General features: G+C 40.0%; 1 protein-coding gene across 1 annotated transcript; it reads left to right on the forward strand.

Annotated features, from left to right (window-relative positions):
* The first annotated feature begins 1,507 nt into the window (after positions 1-1,507).
* On the forward strand, positions 1,508-21,437 carry LOC139765043 (kielin/chordin-like protein). The gene is made up of 22 exons (XM_071692125.1): positions 1,508-1,741; positions 4,977-5,120; positions 5,234-5,368; positions 6,048-6,200; positions 6,861-7,077; positions 7,379-7,570; positions 7,871-8,065; positions 8,175-8,366; positions 8,993-9,187; positions 9,681-9,872; positions 12,313-12,507; positions 12,753-12,944; positions 13,898-14,092; positions 14,385-14,573; positions 15,591-15,785; positions 15,905-16,096; positions 16,351-16,545; positions 17,320-17,508; positions 18,272-18,367; positions 20,340-20,531; positions 20,979-21,152; positions 21,340-21,437. The coding sequence occupies exons 1-21, from the start codon at positions 1,615-1,617 to the stop codon at positions 21,139-21,141; spliced, it is 3,735 nt and encodes a 1,244-aa protein (XP_071548226.1). The 5' UTR covers positions 1,508-1,614; the 3' UTR covers positions 21,142-21,152; positions 21,340-21,437.
* The last annotated feature ends 936 nt before the right edge of the window (positions 21,438-22,373 follow it).

The following is a 22,373-nucleotide window of genomic DNA, read 5'->3' on the forward strand; positions in this document are numbered from 1 at the left end:
CGTCGCTACCACTTGGAAAACCTGCCACCACCACCTCCTCCTGCCACCACCACCGCCTCCTGCCACCACCACCGGCTCTACCACCACCATGCGAGCCCTTCCACCACTACCATCACCAGGCCTTCCTCCACCATCATAAGTTCCCCCTTTCTCAATTATCACCACAAACACCTCTACCATCCCCTACTTTCAACACTATCACCACCAGCACCGATGCCCTCCCACCCCTCACTCGCCATGCTCCCCTCTGTACTATAATCTACACAATGTTATCACGTTCGGTACTACATGTTTTCTCGTTAACCCACCAGCACGAAAATGGAAGTGAGCATTTTGCGTCTTGTGTGTTTAACTGATGATGATACAGTGATGGGCAGTGGAAGATCAAATGTCGTTGTTGTAATGACCACAGTCAATACATCCTGTCTTATCTGTTTTCATAAGTTAGATAAATTAGTGTTTTAACAAGCATCGTCAGCGCCAATATCTCATCAGACAATCTGTGGCCTAAATTGTAGGTCTTTTAAATCTTTTGTTATAGTTTCTATACAAACGTCTCTATAGCTATAACCTTTCCTTTCTTCATAACGCACCCCAGATATGGCCTGGAATAACGTTACAATACCCTCTCATTACTACAGTTTACAGGTGATACAGAGGAAGAATCTAGAAAACGAAACTACTCTTTATTCATTTTCAGATCATTGGATGTCCCCCGTTCGTTCACAAACATGCTACATAAGTCGTGGTAACCTCTGCCTCTTATGTGCTAAATTATACAGAAGACATTATATCGTAATGATCCCCTGAAAAAAATTTTAATGTGCGCAGAAATCGGCCGCTTGGAAAACAGCAAGGGACCAGCACTGTCCACTAGTTTGCCAGCGTTTACGAGGAGTTCCCGCCATGGCGAAGCTGTAGGTGATCACCGTGGTGAACCTCCGTTCGAAACGTCTGAAGCAGCGTTTGAGCACCGTCTCGAGCCCTTACGCAACCCTAACGTTATCTGTCATCATAAACGGAGCCATAAGACTTAGTACACACATGACCACTATTACATCAACGTTAATTTATATCTGTGTAACATTACAGTCCATTTTGAAGAATCTATAGACTGCCAATGTTGAGTAATTGTTAGTATATGATTTGGAACCTCCCATTGCTTAGCAGCAATACATATATTAAACGAAATAACATGAAGAAAAAGAGATTATCCAAAGAGCAAAATCTATGACCCTTGCAGATTTCTTTTCAGCAAAATAAAGACGAAAAACAAGATGATAAACTTCGTAATTCAACCAATGACAACGGCAGGCGTGATGCTTGGGCAATAATAGATACGAAAAGGTTTACTCTGTCTCTTTTTTTGTTCACTTTGAAAACCATTTGACGCCAACTCCCTATGCTGTCGTAGCGAAGCAACTAGCGCCCAGCTCGAGGTGTTGAAACCACTCCTTGGGGTTCGAACCTTAGTGGACATAAGTTCTGTTGTAAGACCACGAGGAAAACGCACCGCCAGTCTTCCTTTACACCGGTGATGGATCGCGCACTTTTAAGCTACCACTGCGCTCCCTTTGGTTAAGTTAATCAAGGTTTAAGTTTAGGTACGTGAAGATGAAGGTAGATATAAAAAACGGGTACATTATGAAGACCTTAGTTAAGAACTATGGAAGTTTGGCCCTGCTAGTTCCTCTGTTTCTGGTGTTTCTCCTTCATGTAGCGGATTCTCTGCCTGTGCCAGGTGAGCTGATGAAGATTACCGTGACATTAACTTGCAAATCTAACTTTAGTGTAGCTCAGTTAGTAGCGCTAGTTCTAATAACTAGTCGATCGTAAATAACATGTCATGTTAGACGGATGTTTGGGAACAGAATAGCTAAACTTTAGGGTATTTTACTGGTTGTAATTCATTCTTTCCTCTTATGATTTTGATGGCTTTAGTTAAAGATTCTAATCTTCCATTTTAGCCCCCGCTGATATTTTAAATGCAGCATCTTGGACCGGGTAATTCACAATTTTAGGGGAAATCTTAGTTTCCGCCCTGCAAATTTTTTAATGGACGATGGTATGTTCTAATTTATCTTGTCTAACCTTGGGAGTCGGGTGTTCCTAGCCAGGGTTTTCAAAATGACTATCAATTGCATACAAGATAGTCATAACTTCCGTGGGGCTGGTAAAATACGCATTTTACTTTTTTCTTTAGCAACATATCGGAACTTTATCTTTAGCTACATAACGAAACTTGCTTTGAATACGGAATATTCTTTGAAGTGTCGGTAACAATTGGAGAGTAGAAGCATTATTAGTAAGACTCGTTCAGCACCAGTAAATACATTTCGAGTTCAGACAGTCCTAACAAGGCTGTTTGTGATGGTGGAAGAGAACGAGCTCGTTAATGTGGTACGATGACTTAGATTTTGCAAAGAGGATAACCTGCATGCTTCTCGTATAGCTAAGGAGGTGGGAATGTCAGTCGAGGATTTGAAAGAAGTATTTAGTCTGTGCTTAAACGTATCTACGATCCAGCTTCCAACTACTGGAACTGATCGACATGCGGTAAGCTAACTGTTTTCATTATACAGCAATTCAAGCGATTCAAAAGAATACTGATGCTATACGATCTTATAGTCTCTCTCTCCTACCAGCTTGTACGGGAACTTGCATACATTTTATAATTCATTTTCATCGTCTATATTTTCCTGATAATTTATATTCACCACTCTCTCCTTGTGATTACATTAAATGTAAAATGCTCAAGCTTAAGTACATTAGCTTAAATTACACGAATCACTGCAGTGGTGTAGCTAAACGGGTATTTTACCTAAATCTGACTCTACTTGGCAGCTGATAACCATTTTTCTACAATAGAAATGACTTGGGTTTTCCCACATAAGACTTTACGTTCCCATAGATGTGTATTGACTCCATAGGATTCGCTTCACCTATTTGACCAAGACGTTACACCGTCTTGTACTAGGACGGTACATGAATTGACGTAGACTGGTATAAAGGTGTGAAGTTAATGTAAAAATTTAGTTATACATCAAAAAACCTACAGAACTTCTAAAACACAGATCAGCCGAAGTTAATATTTACTTTGAAAAATGCTATATTTTTTTCTGGCTGCTTTTATTGAACTGTCTGTTCCTCTCGTGGGGTACCCGAATCTAGCGAACTCTACAAATGAACCATGTGTGAACAAGCCTTCCAAACCTTTGACATACGACAATGTCTCAACTTTGAGATAACTAAAAACTCTCTGCAGAATAAGGAAAATACCTAAGTAAGGTGGTGGGTTTCTTGCATTCTGTTTATAGTTTCACATTTTTTATATTAAATCCACGTTTGTTCGTGTTCATACGGCCCCTGCCGCAATCTGCTTGTGATCCTGTTCAATCTCCCTTAGTCTCGATTTACCACAGTAAATTCAACAAATTTACAGGAAATTCTAATATTTTTGAAGTCGGGACGCTAAAGTAAGTTGTACATGGTATAAAAATTGACGCAGGGAAGATAGCATGAATAGCGACGCGATAATCTGCTTGTTAAAGGAACTACACCAGCAGTAAACACTTTAGGCTGTTGGGTTATTTGCTTTGGTATTGGTTTGTGCGAAAGATGAACATCGACATGAACTGAAGAAAACAACGCTAAGGCAAATACACTTTCATCACTATGTATGATTGCTTTCTAACTGTAAAGAATATATTGGCAGGATTTTCTATATTTTTCTCCGCGCCAGTAAAGTAGAATTTTTTTTAAATAACTGGAGTACTACTAAGAGGGTAATTTTGATGAAAAACGTGACGCATGAAAATACAGAAAATCCAACAGTAACTTTTGAAAAAGTTTACTTACTTTACTGTCGCTCAGCTGCTGGGCTCTGCTGTGTATGTTGCAACGAGATCTTCTCTGTATACTCGCGTGGTCTGTTGTACATGTAGGCAATTTGCTGATTGCGTCACGAAAGTATATAAAGAGTTTAACAACCGCGACGAAAGTTAACACATCGAAAATAGAGTAGACACACACTGATCATACACTTTGCCGCTACTGAATCAAATTTCTGCATGTGACAAGCCTCCAAGGGTCGCCCTGGGCTGAGCATGCGCAAAAGATACTACTATGGCATGAACGCTTATTGAATGATGTCCAGTTTGCCAATACGAAACGAAATGCTTTGCTTTATAGTTAAAACCATATCGACCTTAAATGAGAACTTGGCAAATATTGTCTAAGAAATAGACTTTGAAAAGTTTCGCGGTTACAATTATCCTTTGAAATATTATGGAAACAGTGTTTAAAAGTTTACTTCTAAAAATCTTCTTTGGACTTTGAAAGTCGTCTTGTAAATTTTGATAACTTTTCTGCACGTTAGATTACATATTCTCGAGGAATTTTGATAATTTCTGTAACTTGCGTCGATTGTCGGTACAACCACAGATAAGAATTGCCCAAACACCTACACACCTTCAGGTACAGTGCAGAAATAATGGCTGTTTGAGTAATATATATGTGCGACCCAAATGCAAACACCACAGGGCATTGTGACTGTGGTATTTAATAAAGACTTATTCTAACATCTCGTAATCATGGTTGCAAAGGGAATTAAACATTTGGTCTTTTTCGATATTATATCGACGAAAATTGTACAGCAAAACTTAAAACTACTTGAGTGTCCATTCATGAGGTTTAAACTTCTTAAGTGTCTAGGGTTCGAAATGTGGCTTAAAAATGTGTGACTCCCCGGGGAACATCTACACGTACATATATTTTCAAACTTTGTAATTGCTGCATCCACTTCGTTTTGTAAAATAGTTTTGGGGCCTTTTCAGAACTTTTTTGAAATCCTCTCGACCACAAATACTTTATCTTCCTGAATTTGTAGGATGTTGCAACATATACTAGTCGGTATGCGGAGGTCGTAGTGACCTCGAAGCTAAGATGGACATTAATCTTAACCTTTGATATCCCAGATGGCCTTGTGGAACTTGAGGGCTCCCATAAGTCTTGTGTGAACCCGGAGGAGTGCTGCAAGTTCGGCCTGTTCTCCAAGGAATTCGCCGACTGTTGCCAGAGGAAAGAGTGTTGTCTCATCGACTGCCATGAACACCAAAAAGGTAATGGTGCAGTAGCTATTCCAACTCCCTCAGCGTACCTTTGCATGAATGTTTGTAATGAGACATATGTAGTCAACATTGAAAGTAACGAATCTTTTTCGCTGTTATTCCAGGCATCAATAATGACGTTGTGGACGAATACTGTGACGAAGCCTGGGAGTGTTGTCGCTTCAGGCCCCAGACACAGGAGTTCAACCAGTGTTGCTCTGCCCACGGGTGTTGTCCTCGATGCAGCCAGGTGTCTAGAGGTGGGTGCTGGAGGAATAAGGGCCACTGGTGAGGTTGTCTGTAGGTAGGTACTGCTGGAGAAGATCCACTAGTGAGGTGGCCGGGCGTGTAGAAGTGGCTGCTGGGCACAGTGGAGTGGAAGAGTAGTTATCCAGGCTGGAGTGATGATCTGTAGTCAACAATCTGAAATGAAATTCGACAAATCTACATTCTAGATATGATTATAGTTACACAAGTTTTGCCGTATGAATCCCTAGAATTTGATTAAAATGAGTTCCCCCAAATAATTTTTGGTTTCTAAAATTCTAAATTTCTTCTGTTGTAGATTACATTAGTTCTAGTAACTTTGCACTTTTCAAATATAGCGCTGGAAATCTTGTGGCAATTTGTGGGTTGTCTGTCAAGGAAAGATTTCTTGTCCATTTGATGTTGCGCTATTAGGGGAAACTTTCCTGGAAGAGATTGAGAACATAAACTGAGCTAAACCGAGAATTCGAAACCTTATTATATACCAAGTCAAACTACTTTGGAAATTGCGTCTCCTCTTATACCTCAATATATCATTGAAACTTCAGGGCGTAACGATCGAACTTTAGACCTGGAACTTTACAAACGTTTTATGTATGTAAACCCAACATTGTCACACAGACGAAAGAAGACTTTGTGAGACAATGATGCCAGAAATGTTCCTATTTACAGGCTGTTGCTACAACGGTCTGCGTTACGACTGGGGAAGCATTGCTGAAGGTTTCCCAGACATGTGCCTGAACCTGGTGTGCGCAGCTAAGGTTGCTCTGACTCCGCCATTCTTCACAGCTGTCATCGTGCCTGTGAAGCTACACTACTGCACAGGTAAATAGAATCCTGAACCTTCATATACATATAGTGGAGCGATTAATGCGTTCTGATAGTGTATAAACGTAATGGTAGACGCATGCGTTTTTTTTTTTTTTCGTCCCCATGTACAGATAACTTGGTTTTGCTACATATACACTGTTGGTAAACACCCAGCTACTATCCTTCTTGGCAAAGATTTGTACTGGCAGCTTTCCTTGACTTAAATATATTTTCTGATAACCTTTAATGAATGAATCATTTTGGCAGCACTTACTAACACTAGCTAAACCATCTTTGATGATCTTTAAATGATGCTACTGAAGCACATGAAAACTGTACATGAAGGTATTGTATCTGCGATTCTCGTGATCAGTCGTGTAGTCTTTGTAATGCCCAGTTATAATTGACTGAAAAAGTATGTCCTAATCAAAACATCTAGAAGTATGTAAGTAGACCAGAGTCTGTCTGCCCAGTTTCTTAAACAACCTGTGTCCTTGACTGGGACCATTTTGAATTCGTACTACTATAACGTTATTAGACTAGCCATACAAACTGCATTTGAGTAAAAAAATTTGTGGGTAAGATTAAAATCCCCTTCTACGTGAGCATGATTGTTGCTGCTGCTCAGAAAGATGAAAAGAAAAACTAATAAATCGATAAATCCTCACTTTGAAGGGTCGTGGTGTGAAGATTGCCTCGACTACCACTGTGTGGACGAGACTGGACTGGTTCGTGCTCAGGGTTCCACTTGGTTCCCGGATGAGTGCCGCGAGTGTCGCTGCTCCAACAGTACTTTAACCTGCCAGAAACTGGAAGTGCATTGCCCTCCTCGGCCCTACAGCCACTGTGTCGAGATCCCAGGCCTCTGCTGCCCAGAGTGGGACTGTCCAAAGTGAGTACATAAGCCACTCTACATTTCAGCAGTTTTAAGGAAAAATACAGGTACAGGATTTGATACATTTGTGATTTGTCATAATTGTGGCTTTTGTAATATTATGGGAATGTATGTATATAATTTGGACTTCATGGGTGCCAATAGCTATAAACCAATTGGCCAGAATAGGAACGAAACTTTGGAATACCGTACACTTCATTCTGATACGGAAATTTTTTTGCGTCTAATTTTATAGATTTAAAGATGTGGAATGATTTAGATAACGTTACAAATAAATTTTAATATAAAACTGTTTCAGAGGATGTATCGATGAAGATGGTCAACACAGGGAACTAGGAAGCTCGTGGTTTTCCCATCCTTGTATCTTCCATATATGCGAGGAGGAAGGAATTGTGACCCGCATACAAGACTGCTTCCTGGACGACCCGATACACCCAAGCTGTGAGGTGTACACTCCAGAGGGCGAGTGTTGTCCACATTGGCACTGCAGGTATGGGATCTTGACGAATCTCCACTTTTCTCAAACTTAAAACAAGGCTGGATCTAATGGCTAACGTAAGACCTTTTCATGCTGCTTCATGTAATGTTGAGTGCTTTTCCTTTTCATACATTTTCGTCATAAATATTTCCTCATAATCTATCAATATTTATGAAATTCTTTGGTGTAGTCCTTTATCATGAACACATTTTCTTGATATTACAATTGTCATTTTTAAAGTAATATTCGGAGTATTTGAACCTCTTTGCATCAAGATGGCTGGAACACGGTTCTAATATTTAGCCTTTACAGCGGATGTGTTGACAAGGCAGGAAACTATCGCGAGCCTGGCCATGACTGGAGCTCGGGTGATCCGTGCATCACCTACAGGTGTACTGACGGACAGATTAAGGAAACGCACGTTCAATGTACGAAGACACCAGCTCCTCATCCTGGCTGCTACGAGTACACGCCAGTGGGAGATTGCTGTCCCAAATGGAACTGCAGGTGAGTTTGAATTGTGTGTACATATGCCTTAAAACTACATTAATAATCTTCGTAGATTTTCTCGACAAAAATTCACAATGGATTAATTACAAACTACGACAATTCTCAGTCGGTGTGTAGACTACACTGGTACATACCACCCACTGTACGATGAATGGAAGAGTGATCCGTGCACCACGCACTTCTGCACCGAGAAGGGGACACGAACAAGAAGAGTGGAGTGTCACCTGGGTCCAGCACCCCACACAGACTGTCTCAAGTACACTCCTAAGGGAAGATGTTGTCCCGAGTGGCAGTGTAGGTAAGTGAAGCCAAATCTACTTCAGATTCACGGGAGATGCGCATTTGTTATGCAGTTGACATTGATAGATGTCAAGAGTTGGACTCGCGAAAATATAAAATCCCCCCACAAGTACCTAAGTAATGTCACCGTCACTACACCACACCATAAATCTATACTTTGTAACAGGATCCAGTATTCCACTTGATGCATATACATTGCTCATAGCGCCTTTTTCCTGCCTCTAATCCACAGGACAACTCAAAAATCTTCACCATTGTCCCTTTTATAGAGTATGATTAACACTGCTTATACATCCGCTTGTATTCGGAGGAATATAAATAGCAGTATTCCACTTGTGTTCTCTTAAGTTTTCATAAATGATCGTTTCAAAAGGAGTTTAATTTCGAATAGAAAAGACGATGAAAAACAAACTTTTGTTAACTTGTTTGAGGGTAAAGTCCTTGACGATTATCGCCACCACTAACTTGTAGAAATTCTTTCATTTGCATCTCTCGTACAGCTGTTTGAATGTACTTAATCACAAAAAGCTTTAACACCAATTAATCTTCATGTAGAAGAGCTTCTGTTCTTTGAGGTAACACTGTGCACACAAACTTTGATACGAGCTACAATTACTCTTGCAGTGGATGTTTTGATAACTACGGCAAATACTATGAACTTGGCCACGAGTGGAGCGCAGTCGATCCTTGCAAAGTCTTCTACTGTACTAAGGCAGGGATAAAGACAAGAAAGGTACACTGCGAAAAAACCCATCCTCCCCACGCTGGCTGTTACAAGTATACCCCAGTGGGGGAGTGCTGTCCTAAATGGAACTGTAGGTAGGTTGGAAGTTAAGCGTAAAGCTTCTGTTCAAGATGCTCATGTCAATGAGCACAGTGTTTTATAAAAGCAAATTGCCTGAAATGGAGTCTGTCGGCGCTAAAACGTTGTACATAATCTCAAATATGTTTGTTATATATGATATAAACTATTTGCTATCAAACCTTGAGAATCGAACCCTGGTCCACTTGTGCTGCAGTTTTTCCAGTTTGTAACGAGCGAGGCATTTTGGGATCTATGAAATTGAGAAAAATTTGAGAAATTGCTAGTTGGTGACAGAGTTTGGAAGTGTGTGAAATGAGAAGGTTGAGAATATATGAATAAAAGCAAGGTTATTAGTTAGGTTTATTGTGCATTATAAATAGCTAGAGAATAGATAAGCGAGACATTTCTTCGTCTGCTCCTGGCGCTGCCTCGCAAACACGGGAAACTGCAATGAAGCATGAAGAAACTGTATATAGCATAGTGTTATCTAGTTTCTCTTATTTGCAGTGGTTGTGTCGACTACAGCAACACGCATCACCCAGTCCATGATGTATGGAAGACTGATCCGTGCACCACGCACGTCTGCAAAGAAAACGGTATACACACCTCTCGTGAAGAATGTCATCTGGGTCCCGCACCCCACCACAGTTGTGACAAGGTCGTCTTGCCAGGAAAATGCTGTCCTCGGTGGAAGTGTAGGTGGGTAATACAATGGCATGGCCATCCTCTGGCTACTCATTGACTTCAGTGTTGCACTCGAGTTAATTCAATAGGTTAAATCGTTGGAGTCATCAGATTCGAAAGACGGATGCTGAAAGCTTTGAAGGGGTCCTTAAATACTTTGTGGATCTTCCTCTACATTGCTTTTTTCTTAACGTTATCCATAATGTGATTGATCTAGTACCGAGACAAGTGTCTACCTATCATAAGTTTAACTTGACCACCAATATCGACGTAGAACAATATTGCTGGCTTCCGTTTGTTAGTTACGCTCGTCGAACTAGATGTAATTATTAGGACTGTTTTAAGTTTGAAAGATTGATTGATTTATTTTTCTTCCAAAATTATGTAATTAAACCGGATGGATCCTCCTTCCCTGGGCTCCGGGCTGGGTAAAACTAGATCAAGCCTTGAGAATACATGGACGGCAACCGAGCACTCGAGCGCCGCTTCTCCTTGTTTCTGAGAAAAATCCAAGTAATTAAACTGCACAAAGAGCGTTTACCTTATCCGCAAGTGTAGTCTTATTCTTAATTCCTCTCTTCTTAATTCTGCTTTCACTTGAAATCTAATCCTTTAGAATCATGACTGAATATTTAGGACAAATATACTTTTATGATCTAAAACTAGGAAGTCTAAAAGGTTTGATGTCTTGTTAAAGATGTTCATTTTGACAAGCTGTTCATTTAGCACAAATTGCATTATTCTCCCAGAAATGGAAAAAAGGTTCGTGTAAGCTCGTATCAAAATGGTGCTTTTTACTACAGTGTACATGAAGATGAGATCTGGTCATTGACATCAGTCAAGTTATAAAACTGACGTCAAAAGAGTCTTGTTAAATGGCAGCAATAATGAGATTTCTCTTGTATCAGTTTCTGATTAATTGCTCAAATTCATGTGTATGATAATCGGGAAGTTTATCTAGAGGGGAATGTTGATCTTAAACATCGTGTGATAATGTTGACTTGGATTGTAATTTCTGATGACTGAAAATGGGTTTCAGATTGGCGCTAGATTGTTTTGCAGTAATGATAGTTCACACAAGTACAGTTACATCCTGTAGTAGAGATTATATGATTATCATGTCCACATTTACCCAGTCAGACTCTCCTCTCGCCTTCCACACGGTGTTTGATGCCTCCAAAACCTTTATCTTTCCTCCCGCCTTGTGACCGCCCACTTCAATATTGGTATATAGTTCACGTGACGTACACTTGACACTAGTCTGTGCTTGAGATTTTTCATGCGTGTGTGTAATAAGTTGAAGTACATAAGATATGATGAAAATGTTGTGCAACTGGTAAATTGATAAAAGAATATACCAACTTTAAAGTGGTGAAAAGTTTTTAAGATGGCTGGATTCCAACACTGATACTATTAATGATCACTTATCACAAGAGTTTTCTTAAATTTTGACCATTTTGCTTTAAACAGATTCTTTTTAAGGCGCGGAAAAATTTTAAACTTTTCCAGATTGACCATGAAATAAACTTGTCACTTTTTTTTAATATATTTCCTATACTTGTCATACGAGGGTTAGTCTTGATATCTGGATGTGGATCAGTAAAGATTTTTCTGGGGTTATCTAGCTCTGTTAGATATGAACTACAGTTTCACTAATGCCCTACTGTCGTAGTGAACACTACCATCACATTCTCCTCTTGATCCAGTCACCTTCCGTGTCCTAACCTCGTCTTGTCCTCTCCTCTTCCCAGCCCTTGCCTTAGATTCCTTGCCTCTTTCTTGTCCTCTCCCTTCCGTCACTCCAGTGTTATCAATCTGTAATTTTCACCAGCTGATGCAAGATTGAAAGCCTACAAAAAAAAAAAGGCCAAAATCTGCTTCAACTTTACGACCTTTCGTAATGTCACGTTCTGTGTTTTTATTGGATTTCTGTGGATGAAATTTCTCGTATGCACGTTTGCTGGTAAACTCCACTTGTAGAATGCTCTTATAAATGTATTGAAAAACTTCAAATAAGATTTGGAGAACACTTTTCCCCAGATACAGGCGACCCATACCTATGTACCAATTCCTCCTCCACTAGAACGTATATGAAAATTTCTCTGGACTTTTTTTTTTGTTACAACAGGAACTCGAGACTGTGTTTTCCACCCACTGTCGTAAACTGACCTTGTGTATAGAGATATGTATTTTGTTGAAATGTCTTCCACTCCGATGTGTTGGCAGACGTGTTTCTATGGGTGCTGCTTGTCTTAAGTTAGCTAAAATAATTCTCCATGAAAAGGCACTGTATATTTTTGACTTTGAGCATGAAAAAAAAAATCGTGGCTCTTGAAGCTTCTCCTAAACGATGTAGAAATGTTCACAATCGTACTGAAATTTTCAAATTATATTTACCATTGATATAGCCGATGGTCTTTTACCTTTATGTTGACCAGCCCAATTGTCATTGCAGTGGATGTTTTGACGATTATGGCCACTACCATGAATTAGGTGACAAGTGGAGCACAAGTGACCCCTGCAAATTCTTCGTTTGTACCAAGGGAAAGATTCAGGTGGAACCTGTAATATGTGGGGAGACTAAACCACTTCACTCTGGCTGCTTTGAATACACACCAGTGGGTGAATGTTGCAAGAAATGGAACTGCAGGCAAGTGGCAATTATCTAGCTCAGTGTATATAACCATTGTTAAAGACTATGATACTAAGCAATATTTAAATTTTCTTTAGTATTTCGTGCAAATCTAGGAATTCGTAAACATTCTTGATTTTCCTCATTTTTTTCTTCGTATTCGAGCGCTTCATTGTAGTTTTGATTTGGTATGTTTGTATATATAAACATTTGTAGTAATACAATGTTATCGTTCGTTAAGTGGAACAAGAACTACTTTCCAGTGGTTGCATCGCGCCCGATGGTGCGTTCCACCCTCTCCATGACGTGTGGACGACAGATCCCTGTACCTCTCACGAGTGCACCAGGACCGGGATAGTGACGACACGTAAGGACTGCTACCCAGAACCTGCACCACATCCCAGCTGCGAGGAGTATATCCCTCCTGGCGGATGCTGCTCTAAATGGAGATGCAGGTGAGTTTGTCCACCCAAATGCTTCCCTGTGAAAAGGATGGAAAAAGGAAGAATTTGAGGCAGTGTGAGCTTGTATAAAGGTACGTGAGGTGAATTGAAGTTTAGTGTTTGTAGTAAGCATTTCTCTACCACTTCAGTGTTTGTAGCAAGCATTCTTCTACCACAGTATGTGTAGCAAGCATTTCTCTACCACTTCAATGTTTGTAGCAAGCATCCTTCTACCACGAACAGCATTTGTAGCAAGCATTCTAATACAACTTTCATCTCTCTCTCTCCATGTCACGTACCTTTACCAGTTTCCAATCCCTTCTGTAGCCCCGTCCCTCGAGGCTGACTGCGTCATTGTACAGAGTGAATGGTATAGACACGTGTGCTTCTGATGGCTCGGTTATTTCAATTTTCTTGAAGTATGATATACAAAAACGAGAGTCTAGTCTTGTTTCCTGGTTTTTCTGTATGGCTCGGGTGTGTAAAGCCTGAACCCAGTTTGGCTGGGTTTAACTTCCCTCCTTTACTGCAGGTAAACCAGTTGTTCGAGATAGACCACAGGAACCCTACTATGATTGAGGCAAGGAAAAATGACAGTTCTTTTGGTCATAATTCTTATATCCACACGTTGTATAGCATGCACATGTTGCGCCACTTCGGCGCTTCTCCATTTGTGGCCAAAAGATGACGTAATGTCGTGCAGGGAAATGTAAAGACTTGTCAGTTTTGTATAATTACTTGAATGTACCCAATTTGCATTAATCAACATATCCTGTATATTGGAGATCGCATAGATGTTTTCTCATTAAGGCAATATGTCGATATGACAGAAAAAATTGTCATAATAATGGTACGTAGTTACAGCCCGAATTTCTAGAACTTTGTATGCTTACATCATGCACACAAGTCCATGCCGTTGATTCTTGCCTACTATCATTAATCTACCATGCAGCATAATTTTACAGTGGATGTTTCGACGACTATGGCAACTATTATAAGCTGGGTCGTGAATGGAACACCAATGACCCTTGCATCCTACACGTCTGTACCAAAGGAGGTATCAATCAGAAACATGTCCTGTGTGAGGAGACGAACAGACCCCATACCGGCTGCTATGAATATACTCCAGACGGTGAATGTTGTCCAAAATGGAACTGTAGGTGAGTTTGACTTAAGATACATAGAACTATACCGAAAGTGTTAAGTTAAACAGGGTACATATAAAGTGGTTTGTCTAGACTAAATACATCTGCTAGAATATGTTCAAAGTTCATATCTATCAAATTTATTTTACTAAACTTGTTTTGAATAAATCTATACGCGTTTTTGCGTACTGAAAGTCTCTCTGTAGATTGCGTATATGTGCTTTAAAGATGGAATATATTCCTTAGATTTAGACTTGTCAAAAGTTACCACAAGGTGAGGATTTCGCATTATGATGATCTATTACAGCGGTTGTGTTCACGCTGGTACGTACCATCGCTTACACGATGTCTGGAGGTCTGATCCCTGCACCACACACAAGTGCACGAAAACTGGCGTTGAAACCTCGCATAAGGAGTGTCGTCCTGGACCTGCACCACACCACAGCTGCCACAAATTCACCCCACCAGGAGAGTGCTGTTCTCAGTGGAAATGCAGGTAACTCTGCTTCCCACTCTGACCAAGTGTGTAGTGATGAAATGCAGTATAGTTATTTCCTAGTTTGTTCTACGTTTTGACTGTTAAGATGCCATAGTTTAGCATAGGCAAGCGAAATGTTGATTGATTTGTGGCACTTAATTCTCCCAAAAACTAAAATATATTCTGGCGAGTTGTCCCGTATGAATAGATGAACTGTGTATTTTAGGATGCAATTAAGAGGATTATGAATTGCGAAGATTATCTGAACGGGTTTGGACCTTGATCATTGACGTTACTTTGGCCCAAGTGGTAGTGATCACTTGTTGCTGTTCTCTAGTGTGTGAACAACGTTTCACTCGTTCTTAGTCCACCAGAATACCTTGAGGAGTAACTCCAGGTGAGGAGAAGACTATGCAATACGCCTGACAAACCTATATTGTCTGTTACGCTATAGTGTCGAGAGTACTTCCCATTAATTCGGTTTTTAAATTGACTACATTGTGCAACTCTAGAGATCTGTGTAGGTAACTCTGGATTTAGTTTTGAACTGAAAGCGGTGTCTGCTAAACGTGCAGCTTTTAATGTAAAGAAAAAAGTTTGTCTACATATGCTCTAGCCTACTTTATACAAAGGATGACCCCATGTTCTTCGTAACTCCAGCCATTCAACATTGGCCAGGCCAAACATGCATAATGGTCAAACGACAAACGCATGAAATTAGAATTCTCAAGTACTGTCTGACTTTGGGACGCAGAGACTTTAAGAAATGTGAGGCAGGATTAAATTGCTTGGATTCATTTGGTCGCAGTTAAGGTGTGAATTTAGGTATATAAAACCAGCATGATTTCCATTATACTAGTGACTATGAAAATTAAAAAGATTGACTTTGTTTTACGTAATAAGACGAATGGCAAGTCTCCATGTATGCATGGGTTTGTCTCTATATCCAAAATGCGTTTGTCTAATAGTTCTGTCCTAAACGAGAGAATGCATTGCATCAAAAGTTCACCCCACAAGATAATTATATTTTTCCAGTGGTTGTTTTGATGACTATGGGACTTACTATGAGTTGGGTCATGAGTGGAGTACGAGCGACCCTTGCATTTTCTTCGTGTGTACTGAAGGAGGAATAGACAGAAAACCTGTGGATTGTGAGGAGACTCTCAAACCTCATTCTGGGTGCTACATATATACACCAAAGGGAGAATGCTGTCCAAAATGGAACTGCAGGTGAGGTTTCTGGTCAATCCATGATCGTAACTAGAATCTGAACTCGATCACCAACATGTATGTTTTAAGATTCTTGAAATTAATCGGTCTCTATCCTTATACAAGTTTCCACTTTGCAGTGGCTGCGTTGACGACGCTGGTACGTACCATCCCTTGTACCATGTCTGGAAGAGTGAGCCCTGCATATCTCTCGTCTGCACGAGGACTGGAATACAAAAGAGCCATGAAGACTGCTACCTTGGCCCTGCGCCACACCACACCTGCGAAAAGGTTACTCCTCCTGGCGAATGTTGTCCCGAATGGAAATGCAGGTAAAGAATACAGGCAATCACTATTTGCATATCGTGAAGCCACGACGGCAGCTAGAAAAATAAATTTTGCCTAAGTCTTGAAGATCTGCTATTCTTAAGAGCTAAAGTTCTGTTAACCATCAATTGATAATTATATTTTAGTACAAAATAGATTTGAAAGTATTGAAAAGCAGACATTCAAACTGCTATATCAGCTTCCGTGATAGTGCACACCACTATCCTTATTGTAACCCACATCTCTCCCTACTCTGCAGTGGCTGTTTCGACAAGAAAGACGTTTACCACGAGTTAGGTAGTGAATGGTATTCTGATGATCCTTGTGTCATTCTGGTGTGTAAGAAGGAGGGAATTACCATGAAACACGTCAAGTGTGAGGAGACGAGCCCTCCTTATCCTACCTGTATTGAGTACAGTACAGTGGGAGAATGTTGTCCTAAGTGGAACTGCAGGTGGGTGATGGGTATAGTGTGTGGAAGATACCTTCTCGTGAAAGAGCTCTGCTTTCATTCATCTAGTTTACTTTAAGAATTCTTGCGTATGTTAAGACGTTCAATGATCTACTATCATGTGTAGCAAAAGTAAATTGATAATCTAAAATAACAATGAACGCGGGCAAAGAAATTTCAAATTTATCATATAAACCTGAAATATGTATATAGTTAACTGCTACACTCGTCAATTTGGTTTAGAAGTACTGTGAAATACTTAACCGATGAGTTCAACTTTATAAGTTTTGTAAAATTTTTACCAGTTCTGATGACCGATAAAAAATGTTCTGGTTCATTTGGCTGCTAAGAGCTTGTGTATATACTGGTCGAGTGAATACCTCAAAAGCTCATACTGGCTAAGCTCCTACGTAACGCTCTAACAATCATTCCCCTCGCCCTGGTATTTCAACACGCTTTACACTAAGAATAGTTTTGCGAAAGCGATGACTGAGTGTTGCCTTCACCCAATGAGGCATACATTTAAAGGTGTTGCTTATAACCGAATTGTTTAGTCTTTATCGCATTTTCTTTGTTAGTCTACCTGTTTAGAAATTAGACATAAGGGAAGGAAGCGGGTGAATAAATTTTTCACTTGTTTAACTAGGCAATAAATTGCCTGTACTAATATGTTAAGATAAAGGTTATATATCGAAACTAGAGACCGACCCTTGGTTCTCTTCATTTCATGATCTACACCTACACGCGCATCAATCGAAATTAAAACCATATTTACAGTGGATGCGTCGATACATCTGGCCAGTATCATCAGCTGTACAGCAAGTGGAAGAGTGGCCCTTGCATCAGCCACGAGTGTCGACCAACAGGGATTAGGACGATCCTGGTGAAGTGTATAGACCAACCTCATCCCAACTGCGAGGAACTGCCACCCCAGACTGGCGACTGCTGTGCCAAGTGGAAGTGTGGGTTAGTACAATACATCTCTAGATACGTTTTTCCTAATCTTGTGTACTAACCGATTTCCGGTAGACTCGTTTAACTTTGGGGAAGCTTTAGGTGTCTTCTGTACTAACCAAAGTCCTTAAACTAAAGGAAATGTTGAGATCTGGAAGGTTTTGGATATCTACAACTGTGTATTTACTATTTTTGGTAAACTAAAAGAAATCTTCGAACCCTGCGTGGTGAAGATATTCCTAGTATAATACGTGAACTATAATTTTAATCTAGTCCTTGGAAAAGCTTTTGATAACCACTGCAAACTGGGCAAGACTGATGGTTCATCTGAACGAGACTGTAGTACACAGGCTTGCCATTGAAACTGAAGCGTGGCATTTATCAGTGGTTGTGTATACCTTATTTTCTACCACGACGGGAACAGGAGAAAAATGACAAAAGCCTCCCCACCCTTTTACTGTTCTAAAAGACACTTTATGAAAAGATGAAAACTTCGAACCCCCAACGATTTCTGAAGAAAAATTACCCTGCCATTATGCAATGTTTAATGGTGCTTGTTAAAGGCAATGCCAGTATTGCTGTGCTTGACACGTCTTTTCGTAAAAGAATCTTGTTACTGAAGTGACCACAGCTTCAGGTACTACATAGAACTGTTCTTGGATATATTTCCATGAAAATGTGAATTTGCCTAAACGGTTTGATTTTGAATAACACTTGTTACAAATACGTTCGGACCTGAAACGTTAGATTTTTAATGTAAAGCTGCTTGTTTCAGACCAGACTGCAGGACAGTAAGGTGTAGTGGACCTCCTGCCGAGGACTGTATACCATATAAACTTCCCCTGGCTTGCTGCAACACTTGGAACTGCAGGTGAGTGACGTGTGAAACTTTTATCTGGTCGAACATGTTTGGGGGTTCTCGTCTACAGGCGAGACGGAGATGGTAGCCTCCATTTTCGTTGATGGTTTCTTGTTTACCAATGCCTCGTATCGTTGGACTGCCTTAATTTGATTTTCTGAATCTCTTAAACCTGTTCCAAGAGGTTTGGGAAAATGAAGACTTGATGTTAGCCTAAAAAAAATGCAAGGGAAGTTGTCGTACATCAGAAATTGTTCACTGTAAGTGTGACTAGGGTGTGGTACAGTCTTCAGCACCTCTAATAAGTATTTTATACCAAAGTTTGACCAAGAAGTCTTGTTCCCCAAAGATACTTCATATTTTCTATGGTATCTTAAACTCGCCTAGAAGTAGCCTAGGGTATTCAATCTTGCTACAGTCAAAGCTCACGATATGAGGATTCGTGGGACTGGTTAGTTATTGAAGTACGTAGCAGACTGTAGTCTTTGACAGCTTAGTTTTAATGCGCAATTTCCGGCAAGCTAATTCTAGTAATGATGAGACGTGTTATGCGTGTTCCCTCCTAGAGTACTTGGTTGTCTTATCCCTTTCGATACCTTTACTGGGAACGGAGTCTGATCGCTTCCTACATTTTCGCTTAGAGTTCCAGTTCCTCTTTGTTTCCATAAACACTTTTACTTTCAAATAAGGGATCTTGATTGATAAGAATTTCACTCTTGCTGATATCAAAGCCCATACTTTGAAAATCATTAATTCTATCGCATGGCACTTCCAACGAAGAACCTAATCTAAGAGAATCTCGTACTACACAAGAAGCATTAAACAAGAAAAGGTTGATTTTGCGAACAACTGCTTTGTCTTAATATTTTCATAGACTAGCCTGGAACTAATTTGTCTGGTGGTGGTGCTCCTGTGGTGAATACGGCTATAAGTCTAAACCATATAATCTGCATTGGTCTGCTATGGTTTAATTAAACCACATGGATAGGAGTCTGGTCGAGACCCACCATATCTGTAAACCCTCTTGCTCTGACGTGTTGAACCAGAGTGCTGTTGACCCCGGAGGGGATTTCAATTAAGCAATTCACGTAGTGAGTTGCATATCACAACATGGCTTGCAAAGCCAAATGTATTTATATAGCAAAGTTTTTAAATGGATTGTGCAATTGACAGCGGAGAAATACAGTATTCACACAGTACAAAGTCTGTTACGAAATGATCGGCTATGTCGTCCATATATTCGATTTTTGTATGAAACACTTTGAAACCTTGAAGACTGCACTACCCTTGAATACAATGTTATGATGGCACCCTTGACCAACATTCCAAAGGCAAGGCCTTCATATGCTCAAGGGTCGTACCATGGTGCTCAGTGGGTCGTAACTTGGTGTTCAAGGGTCGTAACATGATCAATGAGCTATAACAGAACACGTACATAACTAAAATGGCGTTTCATTTATCAGTTTCTAAAACTAATTTGTGGACAAACTTTGACTTGCAGATAGTTTGAAAAGTTCTCTATAAAAATACAAAGCCAATTTCCACTAGGGCTAATTCCTGCTTGTTCTCGTGTGAGCCAGAAAGTATTAGGGATTTACAATAACATGTTGTTGTCGCAGTAATTTTTGTAAACGTTGCCACCGATTGTTTCATATTTCTCTGATAGCTTTTGTATATTTGACGATTATGGAATAACGAGTTTTAAAGGTAAAAAGACTCGTCCAATGGTGGGGAAAAATGTCTGATTAGCTTTGTCTGCTTTTCCAACAAAATCTTAGATGAGCATCTATAATCATTGCAGAAGTGGGTCTTCAAACTGATTGAGATGACGGGCTTCATCCTCGTAAGGTCAACATGACGAAGGCTGGAAAGCATTGAGAACTGCTAAAGATTATGCATATTGCTACCATTTCATTATTTATAGGTTGAAAATTTAGCTTTTTTTTTTTTTCTTTTTTTCTTGAAACTTTTTACTACCTTACAGTGGGTGTTTCGATGAGGCAGGAGACTACTACCCGCTAGGAAAGAAATGGCAGCTAGACCTATGCACCAAACTGGTGTGCACTGAGGCAGGCATCAATGTGACTCACGAAGTCTGTACGCATTACCCGCCTCCACACAAGAACTGCGTAGAGTATACACCAGAGGGAGAATGTTGCCCAAGATGGAACTGCAGGTCAGAAGTATTGTAAATTTTGATATATATTTACCATGCGTTATCTTGCCATTTAATGGTTTACCATACAAGTAAGTTTACACTGTGGTAGAGTATATGGTGTTGGTGTACCTTATTACTGTGATAGTCAGGTGTGTTCATCAGGTATGAGGAAATGTGTATGATAAAGGGTCTGGCTGTACAGAAAAAAAATCGTGTTGAAATTGCAACATATGCATAGGTTTTTGTTGCACCTAATTTTTTTGGTTTTTAATTAGTTTGCATAGTTTTCTTTAACCCACAGAAACTGGTTACTTCAAAAGTGAATTAATGCCTCCAAATCAAGAATATAGCTATAATTCAGGGCATCTGAGACAAACTCTTTGCAGTCTACCCAAGCATAAAGTTATAGCAAATATCTACTTTGCCTTCTACCTGACCTGGTACTTATCAGAATATTTCCCACAGTGTCCATATTGAATCCTTATCGTCTGTCGACCTGGAGGTGTGTGTGGACAAGGACGGTGGTAAGCACAAGATAGGAAAGAAGTGGCTAGATCCTTACGACTCCTGCTTCCAGTACGAGTGCACAAAGCTTGGCCACCTCCAGAGATACAACGTCTGCGACTGATCTGTGGCTTGGTAAGGAAGGATTGATCTATTCACGTATGAAATGAATCTAGTCTTTTATACACGTTTGCTTCAAAGTTCAGCTTGAAAATGAAAGATCCCGAAAACTACTTGCAAACTTCTCAACGTTAATTTCTTTGCAAAGTATAATTTCATGACTTATTGTAGTCCGTTTCAAAGATTATTTTTTCTTTTCCAGATGTAAGCAGATATGAAACAGAGGCTTCCAGGTACAAGATATAGATATCTTCCCTCATATGTATCATAACTTTTTAAGATAAAAAAGTTTTAGAACAAGGTATGTTTAATTTATCCCAGATCTTAGATTTCAGCACGAAATGTAAAATCTTTAAATATATCCATTTGAAATAAGACGCTTAAATCATAATAACCTCGGCAATGAATTATCCATACACTAAACAAAGAAATACTATGTAAAGTAAACTTTTCGCCAAAAGTTTACTCAAAATTCAAACCCAATTGATAGTCTGGAGTAACTGAAGTCAGAATATAAATGCATAAAACTAAAGGGTAACAAGCCAGTTTCAATACGGAAGTAGTTGAATGGTCCAAAGCAGCCATTTCTTTGTCAATACTGGTGAAAACCAATTCCAGACGCCCATCACTGTGTACCATACGTTCTACTCGAAGCAAGTATAGCATCCTATTGGCATCTGTTCTATTCGACACTATCAGTTCTAGCCAATAAATTCCATCCAATGGCATTATCAAATCTACCCAGCACCTCTGTAATCACTTCCATCCAGCAGCATTGTCATTTTGGACATCCATATCTTCAAAAGGCAACCCTTGAACCAACCCTGGTGTCACCCCAGGCCTACACCCCTTCGCCCTTCCCCGCACCACACGCTCGCGCGCACGCATCATATCCATCTACATGGTTCAGCCGTGCAAGTAATAGAATATCTCCAAAATAGGACACGATATAGTTGTTGGTTAATGGTGTGAGTTGGGTTGTGGGGAGAGAGAGAGAGGGGGGGCCTAGACCTGTCAGTTATGAGTGGATGTGAAGACTATAAAGGCATTATTTTGGCCAAAACCATTTTCTTTATATCTAACCTTTTTCGAAGCGAGTAATTGGAGAATAACAGGTTTCTTGGAGAAGAGGACACGACCCAACCAAATATTAAGACTAGATTTTGCCTAAAGGTATGGGATGCGCGTAGCGGTCATGGGAAAAAATTCGTTTCATAGCGTAACCGTAAGTTACGT

Source organism: Panulirus ornatus, chromosome 52 (assembly GCF_036320965.1).
Source record: "Panulirus ornatus isolate Po-2019 chromosome 52, ASM3632096v1, whole genome shotgun sequence".
In the NCBI taxonomy this organism is placed as follows: Eukaryota; Metazoa; Arthropoda; class Malacostraca; order Decapoda; family Palinuridae; genus Panulirus; species Panulirus ornatus.